This window comes from Macaca mulatta, chromosome 6 (assembly GCF_049350105.2).
Source record: "Macaca mulatta isolate MMU2019108-1 chromosome 6, T2T-MMU8v2.0, whole genome shotgun sequence".
NCBI classification, from domain to species: Eukaryota; Metazoa; Chordata; class Mammalia; order Primates; family Cercopithecidae; genus Macaca; species Macaca mulatta.
This window is the reverse complement of record NC_133411.1, coordinates 18,370,153-18,393,374: the sequence shown is the minus strand read 5'-3', so window position 1 is coordinate 18,393,374 and position 23,222 is coordinate 18,370,153. Positions and strand designations below refer to the sequence as shown.

Sequence of the window (23,222 nt, the reverse complement as noted above, 5' to 3'; positions counted from 1 at the left end):
TTTTTGTTGTTGTTGTTGAGACGGAGTCTCGCTCTGTCGCCCGGGCTGGAGTGCAGTGGCCGGATCTCAGCTCACTGCAAGCTCCGCCTCCCGGGTTTACGCCATTCTCCTGCCTCAGCCTCCCGTGTAGCTGGGACTACAGGCGCCCGCCACCTCGCCCGGCTAATTTTTTGTATTTTTAGTAGAGACGGGGTTTCACCGTGTTAGCCAGGATGGTCTCGATCTCCTGACCTCGTGATCCGCCCGTCTCGGCCTCCCAAAGTGCTAGGATTACAGGCTTGAGCCACCGCGCCCGGCCCTTTTATGTATTTTTTTGAGACAGAGTCTCACTCTGTTGCCAGGCTGTAGTGCAATGGCACTATCTCAGCTCACTGCAACCTCCACCTTCGGGTTCTAGCGATTCTCCTGCCTCAGCCTCCTGAGTACTTGGGATTACAGGCGCCTGCCACCATGCCCGGTTAAATTTTGTATTTTTAGTAGAAACGAGGTTTCACCATATTGGCCAGGCTGGTCTCGAATTCCTGACCTAAAGTAATCTGCCCGCCACAGCCTACCAAAGTGCCATATATGAACTTTAAAGGATGCCTAGTGGTCATACCGAGGCTATTGAGGTGCATGGGGGAAGAAATGCTACCAAGTAATGCCACGTGGTGCTGGAAGAGGAAGTTTCTACTCTTGGATTCTACAAGTTACCCAATACGCCACATGTAAATTCATTTCCCCTTGAGTCTCACTTGGCTAAATAAAATAATAATAAATTTTTTAAAGTAAATTCATTTCCCCTCTTAAGTTTGCCAGGGTTGGTTTTTCTTGCTTAATTCAAAGAACCCAGTGACTAATTTGGAACCCCTAACGTATTACCCAGTTACTCTTCCCACAACCCCTGGCCCTGCCCCGTGTCCCCCCAACTCCCCTACCTCCCCTACCCCACTCCTGTCTGTTTTCTGGTGACACAAAATTTATTACTTTTTCTTTTTTTTTTTTGAGACGGAGTCTTGCTCTGTCGCCCAGGCTGAAGTGCAGTGGCCGGATCTCGGCTCACTGCAAGCTCCGCCTCCCGGGTTTAGGCCATTCTCCTGCCTCAGCCTCCTGAGTAGCTGGGACTACAGGTGCCCGCCACCTCGCCCGGCTAGTTTTTTGTATTTTTTAGTAGAGACGGGGTTTCACCGTGTTAGCCAGGATGGTCTCGATCTCCTGACCTTGTGATCCGCCCGCCTCGGCCTCCCAAAGTGCTGGGATTACGGGCTTGAGCCACCACGCCCGGCCTATTACATTCTTAATATTTTAAGATTCCTGCAAAACTCATCAGGACTTTTCCCATTTACATCATTCTCTGCACTTATTCAAATGCCAGCGCCAAGACCAGAGGTAGTTTTATGGTTTGCTGGGCTTTGCTTTCTGTTCACATTTCTCTGTTTGTTCTGGGGCAGTGTCTGGAACCAGGGAGCTTGGAATGGGAGGGTGGAGGCAGAATGAGTCTCAGCAGAACTCTATGGCTCAAGGGTTGAAGAGGCGTGGAGTTGTTTCCAACCAAGGTAAGTGGACAGGGTCAAAAAAAGAAAGCTGTGGCGGGGAAAGGTTTCCAGCCCAGGTGAGAGTGGTCCCAGCTACAAAGACACAAATTCACCTGCTTCCCCCGGCAGGCGGGCTGCCTCAATGCACCCTGCCCCCAGCAGGCAGAACGCAAACCTTGGACCCAGTGAAACTTGTCCTAGTCATTGTCCTAACAAAGAGCAAATAGTTTTTCTTTTTTTCTTTTTTCTTTTTTTTCTTTTTTGAGATTAGGTCTTGCTCTGTCACCCAGGCTGGAGTGCAGTGGCGCGATCATAACTTACTGCAGCCTAAAACTCCTGGGCTCAAGCAATTCTTACATCTCTGCCTCTTCACTAATTTTTATTTTTATTTTTATTTTTTCGGTAGAGACAGGGTCTTGCTTTGTTGCCCAGGCTGGTGCTGAACTCCTGGACTCAAGCAATCTGCCCACTTCAGCTTCCCAAAGTGCTGGGATTACAGGCATGAGCCACTGCTTCTGTCTGGGAACTGATATTTTTGTGCATCCACTATGTGGCAGGCACTGCCTTGAAGAGTTTTACCTGTCTGATCTAATCCTCAAGATGCTGAGAAATAGGTGGAGGTAATTTCCCAGCTTTACAGTAAACAAAGTGCCAAGGACTGAGTTGCAGAGCTGGGAAGTCTGATTTTGAACCTAGTTCTGTCTTACACTGAAGTTTATGTCCTTTCCAGGCAAGACGGGGCAGAAGAAAGAGGGTAGCTTGAGAAACCTCATGGAGCTATAGGCCATAGGTCAACAGTGGGATCTTGGAAAATGAACTTGAATTCTGTGAGTGGAGGTTTCCCCATGTATAAAATGGGTAGAATGAAACCTCCCTCACTGGGCTGACATGAACTTGAAAGAATATGATACAGGCCGGGCGCGGTGGCTCACACCTGTAATCCCACCACTTTGGGAGGCCGAGGTGGGTGGATCACAAGGTCAGGAGATCGAGACCATCCTGGCTAACATGGTGAAACCCCGTCTCTACTAAGAATACAAAAAAAATTAGCCAGGTGTAGTGGTGTGTGCCTGTAGTCCCAGCTACTCAGGAGGCTGAGGCAGGAGAATAGCATGAACCCGGGAGGTGGGGCTTGCAGTGAGCCGAGATCACGTCACTGCACTCCAGCCTGGGTGACAGAGTGAGACTCCATCTCACAAAAGAAAATAAAAAGAATGTAATGCAAGAGAAGCATGCAGAGCAGTGCCTGGCGTAATGCTAGCTCTTCTTAACATACTATAGCCTTGGCCTGGTGCGGTGGCTCACATCTGTCATCACAGCACTTTGGGAGGCCGAGATGGGCAGATTGCTTTAGATCAGGAGTTCGAGACCAGCCTGGCCAACATGGTGAAACCCTGTCTCTACTAAAAACACAAAAAATTACCTGGGCGTGGTGGCACATGCCTGTAATCCCAGCTACTCAGGAGGCTGAGGCAGGAGAATTGCTTGAACCCAGGAGGCGGTGGTTGCAGTGAGCTGGGATAGTGCCACTGCACTCCAGCCTGGGCAACAAAGTGAGACTCTGTCTCAAAAAAAAAAGTGTGTGTATATATATATGTGTATATATACACACACACACACACACACAAAAACACATATATATACTGCAGCCTTTATAATGAATAGTAATACTAGGAGCAGGAGTAGTATTCTTAGATTTGCACTCAAGTCTTTCAGTTGACAATGCTGTCATTCCTTTGTTCCCACTCTTTTATTTATATAATAGCCACAGGCATTGTGGGTGCCGAGGACACAGTAGAGAATAAAACAGACAAATTTTCTGCTCTCAAGGAGCTGACTTCCTAACTTTTCCCTATTACATTTCCCTGACAATAAACACAATTATACTTCCCTGACAATAAACACAGTGTATTTGTCTGTTCTTGCACTGCTATGAAGAAATACCTGAGACTGGGTAATTTATACAGAAAGAGTTTATTTTATTTATTTATTTTTTTGAGATAGAGTCTCACTCTTATTGCCCAGGCTGGAGTGCAGTGGCACGATCTCGGCTCACTGCAACCTCTACCTCCTGAGTTCAAGCAATTCTCCTGCCTCAGCCTCCCGAGTAGCTGGGACTATAGGCATGTGCCACCATGCCCGGCTAATTTTTGTATTTTTTAGTAGAGATGGGGTTTCACCATGTTGGCGAGGCTGGTCTCGAACTCCTGACCTTGGGTGATCTGCCCACCTCAGGTGATCTGCCCACCTTGGCCTCCCAAAGTGCTGGGATTATAGGCGTAAGCCACCGTGCCCGGCCAAGAAAAGAGGTTTAATTGGCTCAGGGTTCTACAGGCTGTACAGGAAGCATGGCAGCATCTACTTCTGGGGAGGCCTCAGAGAGCTTTTACCCAGGAAGGCAAAGCAGGAGCAGGTGTCTTACATGGCAGGAGCAGGACCAAGGTGGACGGGGTACATGACATGGCACACACTTTTCTTTTTTTTTTTTTTTTTTGAGACAGAGTCTCACTCTCTTGCCCAGGCTGGAGTGCAGTAGGTGCGATCTTGGCTCACTGAAACCTCTGCCTCCTGGTTTCAAGCAATTCTCCTGCCTCAGCCTCCTGAGTAGCTGGGAATTACAGGCATGTGCCACCGCATCTGGTTAATTTTTGTATTTTTAGTAGACGTGAAGTTTCACCATGTTGGCCAGGTTAGTTTTGAACTCCTGACCTCAAGTGATCGGCTTGCCTCAGCATCCCAAAGTGCTGGGATTGCAGGCATGAGCCACTGCACCTGGCCTGTGCCATACACTTCCCCCTCTACCGCCCAAGATGGAGTCTAGCTATGTCACCCAGGCTGGAGTGCAGTGGCGCGATCTCGGCTCACTCCAACCTCCACCACCCGGGTTCAAGCGATTCTCCTGCCTCAGCCTCCTGAGTAGCTGGGATTACAGGCACCTGCCACCACACCAACCTAATTTTTGTATTTTTAGTAGAGATGGGGTTTCACTGTGTTGGCCAGACTGGTCTGGAAGTCTTGACCTCATGATCCACCCACCTCGGCCTCCCAAAGTGCTGGGATTACGAGAGTGAGCCACCATGCTCGGCCTTTGTCACACACTTTTAAACAACCTGATATCACAAGACCTCACTCACTATCTCAACACAGTACCAGGGGAAAATCTGCCCCTATGATCCAATCACCCCACCAGGCCCCACCTCCAACACTGGAGATTACAATTTGACATAAGATTTGGGTGGAGATACAGGTTCAAACCATGTCACATGAAAACACTATAAACAAGTAACCGGGGATCAGCACACCTCTTCTTAAATGAAGAGACAATAAATACTTGTTAGACTTTGAAGGCCATATGGTCTCTGTTGCAACTACTCAACTCTGCCATCAGAGTGAAAAACAGTCTTGAGGCCGGGCGTGGTGGCTCAAGCCTGTAATCCCTGCACTTTGGGAGGTCAAGACGGGCGGATCACGAGGTCAGGAGCTCGAGACCATCCTGGCTAACAAGGTGAAACCCCATCTCTACTAAAAAATACAAAAAACTAGCTGGGTGAGGGGGCGGGCACCTGTAGTCCCAGCTACTCGGGAGGCTGAGGCAGGAGAATGGGATAAACCTGGGAGGCAGAGCTTGCAGTGAGCTGAGATCCGGCCACTGCACTCCAGCCTGGGTGACAGAGGGAGACGCCGTCTCAGAAAAACAAAACAAAACAAAAAAGGCCACAATGGAAAACAGTCCGGCAGTTCTTCAAAAAGTTAAACATAGAATTGCCATGTAATTCAGCAATTCCACCTCTAAGTATATTCCCCAAATAATTGAAAACAGGTACATGAATGTTCATAATAGCACTATTGACAGTAGCCCCAAAGGGAAAACAACCCAAATGTCCATCAACTGACGAATGGATTTTAAAAATGAGTTATATTCATATAATGCAAGGGTATCCAATCTTTTGGCTTCCTTGGGCTGCACTGGAAGAAAAATTGTCTAGGGTCACACATAAAATACACTAACGATATAGCTGATGAGTTAAAAAAAATTGCAAAAAAAAATCTCATAATGTTTTAGGAAGTTTACAAATTTTTGTTGGGCGGTATTCAAAGCCATCTTGGGTCACAGGTTGGACAAGCTTGATATAATGGACTATTACTCAGGCAATAAAAAGGAATGAAGTTACAACATGGATGAACCTTGCAAACACTATACTGAACGAAAGAAGCCAGTTTAAAAGGTCACCTATTGCATGATTCCATTCACATGAAATATCCGGAATAGGCAAATCCACAAAGACAGAAAGCAAATGAGTGGTTAATGGAGGCTAGGGGTTGACAGGAATCAGAGAAGTAACAAGCATTGGTTTACTCTTGGAAGGATGAAAATATTCTAGAACTAGAGAGTGGTGATGCTTGTACAACACTGTGAATGTACCAAATGCCACTGAATGGTACACTTGAGAATGGTAAATTTGGAGTTATGTGAATTTTACCCTTCCCTCTCCCCTCAGTAGCCACAGATTCCTTGCAATTCCTTCCATCAAGAGAGTCTGGGATCTGGGCCAAGCACCGTGGCTCACGCCTGAAATCACAGCACTTTGGAAGGCCAAAGCAGGCAGATTGCTTGAGTCAGGAGTTCGAGACCATCCTGGCCAACACGGTGCAACACTGTCTTTACTAAAAATACAAAAAAGAAAAAAAAAAAAAAGAAAAATTAGCCAGGCATGGTGGACTAAGGCAGGAGAATCGCTTGAACCCGGAAGGCCACTGTACTCCAGCCTGGGTGACAGGGTGAGAACCTGTCTCAAAAAAAAAAGAAAAAGAAAAAAGAGTCTGGGGTCTGAGGTCTGGGGTCTGGGCTGGCTTTATGTCAGGTTTTGACCAATTAAATATGGCAGAAGCAACTGCACAAGTTCTCGAAAGGTCTTGCAGCTTTTGCTGTCACCCTAATGCACTCCTGAGACTGTCGTGGTATAAAGAAAGGCCACGTGGAGAGAGTGAACCAGCTATCCAAGCATCCCCGTGAGCTCCTGTGCCTGTGTGAGAGGCCATCCTAGATCACAAGACACAGCCAAGCAGCTAACTGACAGAAGTCACCCGAGAGAGCCCAGATAACAGCACAGAGGTCAAGCCCCATCAAGCCACAGAATTGTGAGAAATAACAAGTCATTGTCTTCAGCCACTTAGTTTTAGGTGGCTTGTTATGCAAAAACAGACAACTAAGACAAAGAGTATGTCACTATACACATTTACCATAGTTTGCTTAACCAATCTCCTTCTGAGAGGCTTTTAGGGTGTGTCCAGGTTTTTAACTTTTCTTTTTTCTTTCTTTCTTTTTTTTGAGACAGAATTTCACTCGTCGCCCAAGCTGGAGTGCAAAGGCGCGATCTCGGCTCACTGTAACCTCTGCCTCCTGGGTTCAAGCAATTCTCCTGCCCTAGCCTCTCGGGTAGCTGGGATTACTGGCACGCGCCACCAGGCCCAGCAAATTTTTTTGGTATTTTTAGTAGAGACGGGGTTTTACCATGTTGGCTAGGCTGGTCTCCAACTTCTGACCCTCAGGTGATCTGCCTGTCCTGGCCTCCCAAAGTGCTGGGATTACAGGCGTGAGCTACCGCGCTCAGCCAGGTTTTTAACTTTTCTAAACAATTTTATCCTGGATATTCTTATATAAACAACTCTGTGCACTTAACCGATTTTTCCTAATACTTTAGCAGCACACACTTGCATTTGATGGAAGCTCTGGAAATAAAAAATCCAAAAATATTCTCAACGCATTCCAGAAGCAAAATTAATAGTGGTGATTTCAGGCAATTTTCAGTGGGGAAAACAAAGCCTCACTAACAAGAGTTTGCATAAAATTGGCCCTGTGATGAACCCCATGAATCTTAGTCCCAACTTTCTTGGATGGCCAGCCTCTTGTTTTGTATCGCTCTTCAGTGCATATTATTTTTGTTTTGTTTTGTATTGCTTCCCTTTGGGTGGGTGGGATCCCTGGAGATGTACATAATTTTATTTTAAAAACTATGAGAACATACCTCTGCCATGACCTGAGCCACTGAAACTGATGCTCTGAGTCTCCCTGGTCTCCTCATAGTTTGTTTTCTAGATTAAACCCATGAATGAGGGTATTGATCAATAAAACTGAAGTCACATATATACAGCAAGGAAGGCTTTGATGGGGATAGACTTGCCTGTGTATAAGATCATCAAAATATTTATGGCAGCTCTGAAAGACAGATACCCTCTCATTACGGTGACTGAATTACGACTATTCCATTAATAAATATAGGGAAGTTGATAGAAGCTGATGGGACAGTGAAGGTTTTGAAGTGTGAGAAGAACCTCACTAGGAAAAATTCAACAAAGGGTTGGAAATGTAGTTGGGATTTCTTCTTCTTGTTCTTCTTCTTTTCTTTTTCCTTCTTTTTTTTTTTTTTTTTTTTTTTTTTTTTTTTTTTTGAGACAGGGTCTGGCTCTGTGGCCCAGGCTAGAATGCAGTGGTGCTATCTCCACTTACTGCAACCTCCAACTCCTAGGCTCAAGTGATCCTCCCAAGTAGCTGGGACTAACAGGCATGCGCCACCACACCTAGCTAATTTTGTTGTTGCTGTTGTTGTTGCAGAGATGGCGTTTTTCTTTGTTGCCCAAGCTAGTCTCAAACTGCTAAGCTCAAGCAATCCACCTGCCTCAGTCTCCCAAAGTGCTAGGATTACAGGGATGAGCCACTGTGCCTGGCCTGTGGCTGGGACTTCTTACAGCTTGAGTTATAGATTTGGGGATCATTTATGAAGATATGGCAGGTGAAGTACAGAGAATTAATGGTGAGAACATAAGAATGGGGGGGAAGAACACGTGCTCAGGATCCATCATACTTCGGAGGGAGAAGGAGAAGAGGAGCCTGCAAGGGGGAGAAAGTGGTCAAAGAGGTGGGAGAGCCAAACAAATGGAAGGTCACAAAAGCTAAAAAGAACCAGCTTCATGATTTGTGGCACCCTGTGCAAAATGAAAAGGCAGAGCCCTTTGTTCAACAACTATTAAGAATATTGGCTGGGCATAGTGGCTCATGCCTGTAATCCCAGCACTTTGGGAGGCTGAGGCAGGGGGATCACCAGGTTAGGAGTTGGAGACCAGCCTGGGCAACATGGCGCAAACCCATCTCTACTAAAAATACAAAAAATTAGCCTGGCGTGGTGGCATGTGCCTGTCGTCCCAGCTACTCGGGAGACTGAGGCAGGAGAGTCACTTGAACCCAGGAGGCGGAGGGTGCAATGAGCCAAGATCACACCATTGCACTCTAGCCTGGGCGACAGAGCAAGGCTCCGTCTCAAAACAAAACAAAACAAAGCAAAACAAAAAATATATATATATTAGGCTGGGTGTGGTGGCTCATGCCTGTAATCCCAGCACTTTGGGAGGCCGAGGCGAGTGGATCACTTGAGGTCAGGAGTTCGAGAGCAGCCCGGCCAACATGGTAAAACCTCATCTCTAGTAAAAATACAGAAATTAGCTGGGCATAGTGGCACGTGCCTGTAATCCTAGCTACTTGGGAGGCTGAGGCATAAGAATCGCTTGAACCCAGGGGGTGGAGGTGGTTGCAGTAAGCGGAGATCATGCCACTGCATTCCTGCCTGGGTGACAGAGTGAGACTCAGTCTCATTAAAAAAAAAAAAAAAAAAAAATTAATGGCCATTGCAGTGGCTCCACACCTGTAATCCCAGTGTTTTGGGAGGCCAAGGTGGGAGGATCTCTTGAGGCCAGGAGTTCAAGGTTGCAGTCAGCTATGATTGTGCCACTGTACCCTCTGTCTCTAAAATAAAAATTCTTTTGTGCTCACTTCGGCAGCATATATACTAAAATTAAAGCAAGACAGAGAAGATGAGCATGGCCCCTGCTCAAGGATAACACACAAATTCATGAAGTGTTTTATATTTTTAAATAATGTAAATATACATATTGAAAACTTTTCAGGCCAGTCACGGTGGCTCATGCCTGTAATCCCAGCACTTTGGGAGGCCGAGGCAGGTGGATCACCCGAGGTCAGGAATTTGAGATCAGCCTGGCTAACATGGTGAAACCCTGTCTCTACTAAAAATACAAATAATTAACTGGGCGTGGTGGCAGGCGCCTGTAGTTCCAGCTACTCAGAAGTCTGAGGCAGGAGAATCACTTGAACCCAGGAGGCAGAGGCTGCAGTGAGTGGAGATCACGCCATTGCACTCCAGCTTGGGCGACAGGAGTGAAACTTGGTCTCAAGAAAATAAAATAAAAGTATGTATGTATGTATGTATGTATGTATGTATGTATGTATGTATGTATTTTCGAGACTGAGTCTCGCTGTGTCACCCAGGCTGGAGTGCAGTGGCGTAAACTCGGCTCACTGCAAGCTCTGCCTCCAGGGTTCACGCCATTCTCCTGCCTCAGCATCTCGAGTAGCTGGGACTACAGGCACCCAGCTAATTTTTTGTGTTTTTAGTAGAGATGGGGTTTAATTGTGTTAGTCAGGATGGTCTCGATTTTCCTACCTTGTGATCCGCCCGCCTCGGCCTCCCAAAGTGCTGGGATTATAGGCATGAGCCACCACGCCTGGCAATTATTTTCATTTTTAATTATTATCAGTACATAATGCATATATTTAGGGGATACATGTAATGTGTGGATTCAGGCATACAATATGTAATAATTGCATTATTTGTAATTGTGATCAGGGTATTCATCGCCTCAAGGATTTATCTTTTCTTTGTGTTATGGACATTATAATTCCACCCTTTCAGTTATTTAAAAATATGCAATAAATTATTGTTGCTATAGTCACCCTGTTGTGCTATCAAATACTAGTTCTTCATTCATCCTATTAAGAAAAAGTTGTATTTGCTGTCATCTGATGCCTAACAAAAAAATAAGTAAATAAATACATAAAATAATTTGAAGATAGGAACAACAGAATATTAAACCATGCCTGAGGAGCTTAGGGCTCTGTGCAGTTAACTATATGGGTTGCACACCTATGAAGCTTGCCCTGAAGCTAAGAAGTTAGAGAATTTTTAAAGAGGGGATGGCAAGGAGAGTGAAATTGGAGAACAGGCTGTTGAATTTGATGATCTGAGGTTACAGTGACTTTCAAGAGAGTAGGGTGGGGGACAAAAATCAGATCATGAGGGGTTTAAGGGTTGATTGCTTGGAGGATGAAGTACAGCAGCGAAAAGTTGGGCATTTGAAGAGAGATGGTCCAGTAGTTCAGAGAGCAATTGGGTTAACGAGCAGCTGTTTTCAAACAGAGCCGACACAATCGTGTTTATTGGCTTGGATACTGAGCGGGAAAGGCTGAAGATGCAAGCAAGAGGAATAAGGGAGGACACAAGGTTTGGAAGTGGCAAACATGTTGCGATTAACAATAATGGTAGAGAGATGATAAACTTTACAGTCAGTCTCTGAACCACCCTGGAGTAATGGAAGAGAGAGGGTCATAAAAGCACAAAAACATCCAGAGAGAAAGCGAGATGTCAAACACAGCTCCAAGTGGGCTTAATCAATAGGGAGCTTTTCAGGGTTTCAGGGATTTTTGTACTTTTATCTTTTTTTTTTTTTTTTTTTTTTTTTGAGACGGAGTCTCGCTCTGCCGCCCAGGCTGGAGTGCAGTGGCCGGATCTCAGCTCACTGCAAGCTCCGCCTCCCGGGTTCACGCCATTCTCCTGCCTCAGCCTCCCGAGTAGTTGGGACTACAGGCGCCCGCCACCGCGCCCGGCTAGTTTTTTTTTTGTATTTTTTAGTAGAGACGGGGTTTCACCGTGTTAGCCAGGATGGTCTGGATCTCCTGACCTCGTGATCCGCCCGTCTCGGCCTCCCAAAGTGCTGGGATTACAGGCTTGAGCCACCGCGCCCGGCCACTTTTATCTTTTTTTTTTTTTTTTTTTTTTTTGAGACGGAGTCTCGCTCTGTAGCCCAGGCTGGAGTGCAGCGGCCGGATCTCAGCTCACTGCAAGCTCCGCCTCCCGGGTTCACGCCATTCTCCGGCCTCAGCCTCCCGAGTAGCTGGGACTACAGGCGCTGCCACCTCGCCCGGCTATTTTTTGTATTTCTTAGTAGAGACGGGGTTTCACCGTGTTAGCCAGGATGGTTTCGATCTCCTGACCTCGTGATCCGCCCATCTCGGCCTCCCAAAGTGCTGGGATTACAGGCTTGAGCCACCGCGCCCGGCCACTTTTATCTTTATTATACGCAACAGGACCAGCCCCAAACATGAAAACTGATTAATCTGTGAAACTAACACTCCATGATTTTTGTAGGATATCACCTGTAGGAGGCATTCTTGCTGTAGTTTGAAGTGATAGGGATTTAGTTAGAATTAACTGTCCATCACAGGCTCTCTGATGAGGTGAATGACATCCTGGCCCTAGCTCATCTTGTAGAGAAATACGACTGCTGGCAGAAATGAGTTCTTCCAGTGTCTTATCCCCATTTCAGTTCTATGTTTATTCTTCTGTTCTTAATTCTATTACAATGTGAAACATTTCAGGTATTTTCCCCAAAATGTGTTCTGTTGAAACCACCTACAGTTGTTTTCAATTTCAGCAGGAAAAAAATTCTCTTGAGGATTTCTGAATTCTAAGTTATGAGAAATAAAAGAAGCACTTGTGTAAAAATTTAAAGCACATTAAAAAAAATTCCCTTTTGTTTGTCCGAGAAGACAAAAACATTTGATGTTTTAAACATCCAAGAGGGTGAGCCCAAAGCATGGACTGCCGTTTAGTTAAGCATGAAAGGACTTTAGAATTGTCAGTTATTAACTTCTAATTTGTGTGAAAGAAACTTTGAGAACTTTCCCTTTCTGAAACTAGTAATTAAGCCATTATCCTAACAGGCGCAATTAAGGGGTGAGTATTTAATAATAATTAAAAAAAAAAAAGATAATGGAAAAGACTCTACACCCCAAGACACATCAAGACAAGGAATGGCGGCAGCAGCAACAACAAAAGGAACTCAATTTGAATTCACAAAGGAAATTAGACAACCCGTTTCAACTAAAAACAAACTGTTGGTGGAGAACAAAAACAGAAGATTGGGCCGGGCGCGGTGGCTCACGCCTGTAATCCCAGCACTTTGGGAGGCCGAGGCGGGCGGATCACAAGGTCAGGAGATCGAGACCACGGTGAAACCCCGTCTCTACTAAAAATACAAAAAAATTAGCCGGGCGCGGTTGTGGGCGCCTGTAGTCCCAGCTACTCGGGAGGCTGAGGCAGGAGAATGGCGTGAACCCGGGAGGCGGAGCTTGCAGTGAGCCGAGATTGCGCCACTGCACTCCAGCCTGGGCGACAGAGCGAGACTCCGTCTCAAAAAACAAAAACAAAAACAAAAACAAAAAACAGAAGATTGTTACTACTTAACTCACAACTATACATATGCAACTCTCCCTTTCACTGGGGAAATGATCCAATCAGTATTAAAATTTTGTTGACTGTGGATTAATGTATGCCACTAAATAAGATAATTTAACTTGAGATTTGGGGTGTTTTATTTTGAAAATGTCATACTCTGTCATTCTGGAAGACAGGTAGGACAGTTGAGACGGACCTTTGCCTCACAGAAACGCACTCATCCTCCTATTATTACCATGCTTGTGCCTCTGTCACTTCTCAGAGGGCAGGGTTTAATCGTTTTAGCCTAAACTGCTTTGTCCAGTGGTTAGCACAACTCTCTCAGAGGAAGCACTTAAATTTTAAGAAATGGTAACAAGAGTGGATATTCTTAGAAATCTATTGATTTAAAACGCTTCCCAGTCTCTGTCCAATCCCGTCAAAGCCCTTATAAATTTAACATGCTGCTTTTTAACAACTGATTCAACCCAAATACTTGAGGGTTAGATATCTTATTTAGAACATGCATTTTGCTGTTCAGCAAGTAAGAGTCTTGCTGCCACAGCTTATCTTACTCCTTTTTGAGAATATGGGGATATACAGAAAAGCTGATGAATTCTGATAACCTCAAGTGGCGATTTGCAAACTCTGAACTGGTTATCTGGGTACAAATTCTTTCAATATAATCCACAGGTAAAGAAATAAAAAATGCAAATTCTTAGGTAATCAATTTGCCACAGAGATTAGGAGTCAGTTTTTTTTTTTTCTTTTTAGCAACTGATAAGGTGATCTAGGGGTCAACATTTATAAAACATTGATGTAAGTTTTTTTTAAAAAAACTTTTTTTACCCTGTTAACTTATGATGTAAGCTTTTTGAAGAAATAAAATGATTCAGTAAAATCTAAACTTTACATATTGGATCTAGCTCACGATTCTTTGTGAGTCAAATTGGGGGCCAATTATTAACAATATCTTCTTAATTGTCAGGAAAATCACTTTTAAAAAATTAGTAGACTTTAAAAAAACAGTTTTAGGCTTACATAAAAATTGGGCAAAAAGTACAGAGAGTGTTCATAGACTCCTAGCCCCTCACCCTCACTTGTCCCTATTATTAACATGTTGCATTAGTGTGGTACATTTGCTATAACTGACGAGCCGATATGGAAAGTGACTCCTGAAATGACATGGCAAGGTTGCCTAACGTATCAGTGGCTGGGCTGATGCTGGGAACAAAGTCACACCCACACTCTCACTTCAACAATCTCCCTGGTAATTTCTCTGGCAGAGATGTTGTGTGCAGATTAATACCATAATGACTGTAATTGTTCTGCTCCAGTATCTGAACACCAGTGGTTGCAGGACCTATTCGACTAAGCACTTTGATTGGTGCCTGGGATTGTTGGTATTTCTCCTGACTCCATCTTCACTTTCCTTGTCACCTTGGACACAAGCTTTAATGGCTCAGAGCCTGAAGCGTGTAAACCTGTGAAACAGAACAACATTGCACAATATTAACTAATTTACACCTTGACTCTATCTAAAGGGAAGTGAGGTGGGAGCAATGATATTGACGGTGAAGAACTGGACTGGCATAAGTTACAAACATGCTTGACTTTCCCCATAAGGATTACAGAAGGATGTTTCATTCATTCATTCATTCATTCATTCATTCATGCTGTAAGACAGCCTGGGGATACTCATTTTAAAGCACAGTCCTTCCCGCAAGGAGCCACTGTTCTCCCAACTGTGTATAAGAAGGACACCAAGAGAAAGACCCTTATAACATTATATAGGTTCCCCAACTGTCTTAGTAATGAATCCTAGAGTGGGCATCTAGCCCAGTGCTTAGGGGGAGCTTGGGTGGGGTGAGTGGAGTAGCATCTTTGGGAAGGGTTCCTTCCCCTGGAAGATGTGACTTTGTGAGCTGAGTTTTAAAGGTTGAGTAGCAGTTGGCAAATTACCTGGAGAGAGCATCTCAACTCTTTTGTACTGAAGAACCAGCCATTTTTGTTCCCAGTCCGCCAGGTACCAATACACTGTGGCGCCAGGTGTGACTCACCACGTGAGTCTGACAACACCCAAACTGGTTTATACTCGGTTCAAAGAGTCCACTGATCATGTGCTTGGATGTCGTGGTATTATTACATTGCTACAAAAGTTTACTCTTAATTTCTCTACTTGTTACAGACAAGCCTTCGTTCAGCACAGGACCAGATAGCATCTGATGGGCACCTGGAAGCCTGTTAGAAAAGCAGATTGTTCCAGCCTGCGTTCTAACAAGGTCCCCAGGTGACCCTCGCACAGCATAAAGTTAAAACTGCCCTAGAGGAAACGGGACTCAGTACCAGGTGGGTTTGATCATTCATCCATCTCAGTGCCATCTGCCATCTCTGCTTCCTTCAGGTTTAGGAAAAGGGTCACATTTTTAAAGGTGATATTGGCCACGTCCCCTTCCAGTTTCAAAACTGCATTTCCCCGCTGTTAGGCAAACGTCTTATGCAAACCCGACTGCAGGAGAGAAACTCAACACGGGAATGCAACTTCCAGAAATTCTGATTAGCCTCCGTCTTCCCCTTTGATCTGGCCCCGCAGCCCGGGCAGCTCCGCTGACCGCGCTTCCTTCCCCGAGATCGCTCGTCTGCCGGGCTGCATTAATGAGATCCGTGTTGAGCCGGTTCCAGGGTCTGCTAAACATCAAAGGCACAAAAGAAGCCCCTAGTTCCTTCTCCCCCTCCCCTCTAAGTGATACTTAGTCTCTCTCTGCAGAGGTCAGAGTCAAATCCCCTGCCCACGCCGAGATGGGGAGACCTGGAGAAACACGCGGCCCCCTCCGGAGTCCGCTACAGAGCCTGCGGCTGCTTGGGGCGCAGAGTGGGCGGGGCCTGGGTGGTAATGGGGCGGGGCGCTCCGCCCCGGCGGGGCCAGACGCTGTGGAAGCGCGGGCGGGGTTGGCGGAGGGCCAAGCTCCTGGGGCGGGGCCGGGTGCGGGAGGGCGGGGCCGGGTGCGGGAGGGCGGGGCCGGGTGCGGGAGGGCGGGGCCGGGTGCGGGAGGGCGGGGCCGGGTGCGGGAGGGCGGGGCCGGGTGCGGGAGGGCGGGGCCGGGTGCGGGAGGGCGGGGCGAGGTCGCCGGGCTGCAGTCCCGCGGGCGAGAGCTGGCTGAGCCGCGGCGCGGGACTGCTCACCTCCGGAGCGCTCGCGCGGGGATCGTGTCTCCGGCTCACTTTGCGGCCCGCTGTCCTCCTGTCCGCCTCGAGGGTCCCCGGCCGGAGCGCAGAGGGAGGGGGCCGCGCTCGCCAGCACCCCGCCGCCCTCCCCCGCTTGGGAGAAGAATGTGCCACCAGCTGTTCTCCGCTCGCGAGCGCTGCGCCCAGTAGTGAGGAACTTGGAGGAAGAAGAGACAAAGGCTGCCGTCGGGACGGGCGAGTTAGAGACTTGGGTTTGGGCGAACAAAAGGTGAGAAGGACAAGAAGGGACGGGGCAATGGCAGCGGGGGAGCCCCGCGGGCGCGCGTTCCCAAGAGTGGCGCCGTGACACGCATGGTTTCCCCGGACCCGCGGCGGCGCTGACTTCCGCGAGCCGGAGCGGCACTCGGTAAATCCGGGACTGTGCTGGAACAATGGATAACTTCTTCACCGAGGTGAGTGCGCTCCCAGTCCGACCTGGCCTCCGGAGCCCAGGGAAGGAGGCGACTGCCCACCACGCCGCGCGCCCTGGGTACTTTTCCCTGAGCCCGGGAGGGCACAACTTTCTGGGAGTCTCCTGAAAACACCCCCCGTCCCCCCCGCGGAGTCTCTGATGAGTAAGCCCAGGCAGGTTTTGTTTCGTCCTGTCCCGCGCTCGCACTTTGCTCCGGGAGGTAGCGAAGGTGCGTTTCCGTTGGTGTGGGTGGCTGGCTCTCGGGGCGCCCCGGGACACCCCGCGCCAGGTGAGGCGGCGCGCGCCAGGGCCCGGGCGGGGCGATCCGCCCGCTCGACTGCCCGGGTGCAGGAAGCCCAATAAAATGTTCAGCGGGGACCTGCCTTTCTCCAAGAAAGGTCTGGTCTGGTATTGCCTTTGCAAAACGTGCGGGCTTCCTGTGCAGGGGTTCAAACACTTCCAGAGGAGACGGCTTAATGAAGTGTGAGAAGGAGAGGCAAGGGTTTAATCAGTCACTGTTTTCCTTGCCTGCCGAACCTTGGAGACTGAAGTTCTTTGCTCGCCGAGAAGTGCTCTTTTAAGGCTTGGGACAATTCCAGACCCTGGGATCAAAAGATCATATATTTGTGTGGAGTGTCCATGCAGATTTTGAATTCGAATGTAAAGAAAATTCGTTTAGGGCTAACAATGGCTATTTTAATAGATGAAACGGATGCCCTCTTTAGGGTCGTTGAGGGTGGGACACTGAAACTTAACTTTAGAGCCCTGTGTCCCCCCTCTGGGATCGAGAGTTACTGTGGTTTCTTGGCTCCCTTTCCTTTCTTGGTTGTGTTTATTTAATAAATTCTGTTTAAGTTTGAGGTTTGAAGTGGCTCAAAGTAAACTTAGTTGAGTTGAGAGAGTCTGATGTGATTTTCGTTGAAAGCCGGGGCATGTTTTTTGAGTGCAGAACCGCCTTGGAGTCTTCCAGCAAATCAGATTGATGAGGGCTTGCCTCTGTGTTAGCCGACTTGGTTTATCTGATTTAATTGGATATAATATTTCAAGTCATTCTGCTTTCTGCATGCTCACTGACTATTCTCAGACAGCTATTCATACTGGCCAAAGTGATAAATGCATTCTTGTTTAGTAGTCGTATCTTGTTTTTAAAAGTGGTATTTCAGATGTGATACCCACATTCATTGTGGAAGGAAGACTAGAAAGGAATTATCCATCAATACATATTTTTCCTTTTTTTAAGAAAGTGAAATATATATAATTATGAGACGCTAGCATTTTCTAGTCCATAGACCTTTGTTTTTATGCTTGTCAAAAGGCACCAGAACTTTCTGTAAGAGTTGCACGTTGTCCAGTGGTAAAGGACCCTCGGGCTGCAGTGAGTTCCGGTGTTTTAATTGCTTGCATTTGTAAGAAAACGGAGGCCCTGCCCCTAGGGCAATGATTCTTAACTTTGTTGTTTTTGTTTTTGTGTTCTCTGTCCCTTAGAAAATCTGATGAAAATATAGAAATTTGTATTCAGTTTGCAGGGATCGCAGTCCTCCTGCAGTCTGTCTGAGCACCACGGGGGTCCGTGACTCCCCTTGGGGAGAACTCTGCCCCCTAGTGCAAGTGGGGGAAACATCAGGATAACGCGCTACAGCGTCCTGATCTCGTGTTACCCAGTGAGACTTTGACTTTTCAAAGTACTGTCTTCGTCTTGCACTGGATACCTTAGTTCAGTGTAAAGGCGCCTGGTTGTTGGATTTTATTTCTGTGATCAATATCATTTTGCAGTTGGCCATTAGCGATCTTCTACTCTCTCCTCTTCATTTTGTAGACAGAATCTTAACCCAAAGATATGAGTAAGTCCCTTGCCCAGCTTTGAAGAGCTCGTTCACGAATCCAGAGCCTTTTTCCTTTGCTGCTCGTGACTTTGGTGTTTCTGGGAAATTTTCGCTTATTTAAGGTTATACTTTCAATCTTGTGATGTATGTGTATTACAATATTAATTTCTAATCAGCCACGAAATTTCCACCCTTAAACCTAATCACTTTGAGTGAGAAGGAAGCAGGGCCGGTCAGAGAGGCTAAATAGTGAGATATTAATTGTAGACACACTCCTAACATAGATCCCAGCTCCCCTTTTTGTCTCTCATGTCTTGTAACACAGCATCCTTTTGTTAAATTGTCCAGTGAAGAAAATGCTGTAATGTCCTGTTATAATAGAAACAGTGAGTGTGGAAGTGATATATTCCCAAGGACAGCTAAATTGGCCTCCTTATCACTAAGTAGAATCCTGTTCTCTGCTTAACTTTTCCTATTGTGGCTTAGGGGTAAATGACTTGTTGCTTGTTGGACAACAGTTTAAAACCAGTGCTAACAATTGGGGGAAAAAGTACTGAATGAGATGTTGTATATTTAGTTTTGTGTATGAATAGCCAAATAATAAGGAAATGGGAGCTGCCTGTGATTCGCAGCTGCTATTTCTAGCTAGACCAGGGTTTCTCAAACCTGGTACCATTGCTGAGTAATTCTTTGTTGGAGGCTGTCCTGTGTGTTGTAGGAGGTTAAACGCATCCCTGGACTCTACTCACCAATTGTTAACCCTATCCCCCATTGTGACAACCGGAAAGGTCTGCAGATATTGCTGAATGACAGGGGAGCAGAATCACTCCCAGTTGAGATCCACTGAGACCTGTGAAGCAGTTACCTGGCGGTATTAATTCCTATTTGTGTTGCAGGCACAGCCTTGTCTGCACTTGCCTGTTTTAAATAGGATTTGGCTAGGTGTGGTGGCTCATGCCTGTAATCCCAGCACTTTGGGAGGCCGAGGCGGGAGAATTGCTTGAGCCCAGGAGTTCAAGACCAGCTGGGGCAACATGGTGAAACCTCATCTCTGCAAAACTTAGCTGGGTGTGGTGGTGCGTACCTGTAGTTCCAGCCAGTCTGGAGGCTGAGGTGAGCCTAGGAGGTCCAGGCTGCAGTGAGCCATGATTGTGCCACTGCACTCCAGAGTAACAAACCCTGTCTCACAAAATAGACTCTTACTGCCTGCTAGATTGATTGATTGATTAGATAGATAGATAGATAGATAGATAGATAGATAGATCGATCCTACTGCCCGCCGGATGGATGGATGGATGGATGGATGGATGGATGGATGGATAGATAGATAGATAGATAGATAGATAGATAGGTAAGATAGATAGATCCTACTGCCCGCCAGGGGGAAGCTTGCAAAGCTTGTGCCTGTCAGCTGACAGCTGCTGACTTCAAAATGTTCTCCAGGATTAGAGAAACTGAGCATGCTACATTCCTCAGTTTGTTTCTTCATGGGCTTCATCAGAATTTTATGGCTTGTGTGTATGCTTTGGGGAAGCTTGTTTTTTCAGCATTTCTAAGTAAGTTGATAAATTTCAACCAGAAACTAAGTTTAGATGTGTCTGTAACCAGAAGCAATAATAATAAAAAAGCAAACAGAAAAGGGTCAACCAGCAAAGTGGCAAGGCTACTGTGCAAACTTATGTTGATGTGCTGAAGTGGACACTGTTTTCATGTCCTCAGGGCCAAGTACAGTGCCTGCAATATAGTAGGGGCCAGTAACTACCAAATGAACTTGACCTTTCTGTTTCCCTGTTAGACAGAGGTGGGGCGTGTCTGTTCAAATACAAGATATTTGAGGATTATTAGTGAGACTAATCAAACACTTTGATTTTCAGAATAAATATGTAAAATGTACATAAGTAAGATACAAATACAAATATAGAAAGCAGGTATTAATGTTTAATGGATAAGTTAGAAATTGTTAGTGGAAAATATTCCAGACGTACTTATTTCTTACAGTCTGGTTCACTCTGGATTAGAACAAACGTCATTTTAAAGATGTGAAGTGGAAACACCAGCGTCTTCTACTTGGGAAGGGACTGTGGTTGTGGTCGGTTATCTGGAGTTGTTCAAATAGCTTTTTAAGTGAGTAGAGTTCCCAAGCCTATTTTCTCCCCATCTGGTAGTGTATTTTTTTTTTTGTTTGTTTGTAATCTACTGACATCTTTTCTTGTTAGAGAAAAATACAGATATTGGTATTTTTGGCAGCTTTCTCTCCTCACCCTCGATCATCTCTCTATGTGTAAAGGGGAACTGCTGAGGACTTCTTGTGTCACCAGTTCCTGAAGGCAACCCCTTTGATGACTATAAAATCATAATCAGGAAATTAGCTGGGACCCTTTCCCTTTTCTCAAAATGGAAATATAGTGTGTTGCCTTTTCTCTGTAGTTGGAAAAGATTTCTATTGTCAAGTACTCATTTTTTTTGGCCCCTGCCATGTTGGGGACAGCAAAGCCAGGGGGAGCAGCTGCAGTGGGACAGTTGTTGCAGCAGGAGCAGTGAGCTGTCTGGCCCGGGTGGGCAGGGTAGGACTGCTTCCTCAGTCCATATCATATGGCCAGCTGTTCCTGCAAAATCAGGCACAAACCAGGAACAAGCTGGCATGGGCAGGGCCTTCACTGTTTAACCAGAGTGGTGGAGGGAGAGAGCAGTGTTTGCTTTTCCAGTTTAGCTGGCTTTAAGTGTACTCACCTTCGAAGATGTCAACCTTGAACGTGCTCTCCTGCTGTTGCAATTGGTAGGACATGGAGTATCTCATTATTATTACTATTATTATTATTATTGTTTTGAGACGGAGTTTTGCTCTTGTTGCCCAGGCTGGAGTGCAATGGAGCGATCTCTGCTCACCTCAACCTCCGCCTCCCGGGTTCAAGCGATTCTCCTGCCTGAGCCTCCCCTGTAGCTGGGATTGCTGGGGTTACAGGCATGCGCCACCACGCCTGGCTAATTTTGTATTTTTAGTAGAGATGGGGTTTCTCCGTGTTGGTCAGGCTGGTCTGGAACTCCCGACCTCAGGTGATCTGTCCGCCATGGCTTCCCAAAGTGCTGGGATTACAGGCGTGAGCCACCACGCCCAGCCGGAGTACCTTATTATTAATGAATTTCAACAGTTTGGATTTAGAGTAACTGATAGGTAACATTTTCATGTCACTAGCTTGCAGGGGATGTTCAAGAATGAGCCTCCGGTGAAGTCTGGATTAAGCATTTCCCCTTGCCTAACTGCCCCCAGGCTGAGTGCAGAGTGCCCTATTTTAGCAACAGCGCTTGGCTCCCTCCGATGGGATCTCAGCCAGGTGCTCTGAATCCTGGACTTGAGCTCTCTGGTCTGTAAATGGCCATAATAGTTGCATGGTTATCAGCCAAATTTGAGAGAAGACTTACAGAGCACTTGGCACATAGTAGGTGAGTAATAACAAAGCCTTGGTCATAGTAACCATATTTTGAAATGAAGAACAAGTGGCCCTTGGTGAATGAAATGTCAGTACTCCTGGTGCAGGGAAATCTCGACCTTAGAGCTTTTGTTCTGAAGTAGCTTCCTGCGGCGTGTTGCATTTATTTGTTTTCTCTTTTTCAGCCCGTACATTTCTGGCAGATTTTGTATTTCCAGAATTCTGTCTAAAGCATGTTCCTATTGCTTATAAAATTAAGTCCACATTCCTCAGTCTGGTTTTCAAGGCTTTCCGATCTTGTAGCTCTCTATTCTTTTCTCCCACGTGATTCTACACCAGAGGATCTGTTACCCAGTTCCACTATATTCTTTGTGCGGGCAGGCCTCTCTGCCTATCGGATGTCCCACCTGTCTGGCTTCTTGTTGAAACTGTCTCTAACAGGTCTAGTTCATGGTGACCTCTATTCTCCTTCCTCTGAACCTGGCTCTCTTTCTGTCTTGGTCTTGTTAGGAGGGATTTACTGCTGTTAGCTAGAGGCTTTACATCCTTTACAAACCCTCTCCCCTTTTCAAATGAGTAAACAGCCTTGAGAGGTTAAATATCTTATTTGTAAGTAAGTTTCATCACTTCCTTGGCATGAAAGGTCCTCATGGTTGAGATTCAATCCTTGCGTAATGGTTATTTTCAGATTATTTTATGGCGGGAAGGCGAGATGCTTCTAACTTTTTTCCTTGATTATGAAGCATTTTACAGTTCTTTGAAGACAATAATAAATGTGACTGGTGTTTCTTGATTACAGTCAGCCTCGTACTCAGTATCTGTGGGTTCTGCATCTCTGGATTCAACCAACCTCTGATGGAAAATATTAAAGAAAAATATTGCATCTGTACTGAACATGTAGACTTTTCGCCATGGATTGTGGTATCTGGGGAAGGTCTTGGAACCAATTCCCTACAGATACATAGGGACGACTGTACTTACTATGTGCCAGGCACGTTGCTGGCACTTCACATTTAGTAACACATTTAATCCCTTGAACAAGCCTATGGGAAAGGCTCTATAATTATACCTGCTCCATAGATGAAGAAAGTGAGGCACAGAGAGGTTAACTGACTCAGTGTCACACAGCTAGAAAATGATAGCCAGGATGTGAACCCAGACAGGCTGTGTCCAGAGCTCCAGAGAGTTCTTCACTGCCACGCTTTTCTGTCCTACTGATGTCCTTTGCCTTAAACCTGCATCATCGTTTAATGCCCTGAAAGTGGGCAGTTAGTAAATGATTTTCAAGTGGAAAACTGCATGGGAGTTTGGGAAAGCAAGTCGTCCATGCCCTAGAAATGTTGAAAACTCCTTAGGAAAATGTTCATCAGCTTTTAAACATGCCACTGATTTTTATTTGGTTTGCTTTTTACTTAGGAAAGCCACTTTTTTTTTTTTTTTTTTTTTTGAGACGGAGTCTCACGCTGTTGCCCAGGCTG

General features: G+C 46.1%; 1 protein-coding gene and 1 non-coding gene across 6 annotated transcripts in view; both read left to right on the top strand.

Moving 5' to 3' along the window:
• The first annotated feature begins 9,331 nt into the window (after positions 1-9,331).
• On the top strand, positions 9,332-9,438 carry LOC114679056 (U6 spliceosomal RNA). The gene has a single exon (XR_003730746.2). It is a non-coding gene; the product is annotated as a U6 spliceosomal RNA (small nuclear RNA).
• Positions 9,439-15,863: 6,425 nt separating this feature from the next.
• The window catches only part of MYO10 (myosin X), a 274,739-nt gene continuing 267,380 nt past the window's right edge, over positions 15,864-23,222 (top strand). For 2 of the 5 annotated variants that reach the window (XM_078004632.1, XM_002804314.4), the window contains exon 1: positions 15,864-16,494. In XM_078004632.1, coding sequence (XP_077860758.1) covers positions 16,474-16,494 — 21 coding nt within the window. In that variant the 5' untranslated portion in view covers positions 15,864-16,473. The remainder of the gene's footprint in view (positions 16,495-23,222) is intronic. The other 3 variants (XM_078004633.1, XM_028849350.2, XM_078004634.1) reach the window with 3 other exon arrangements.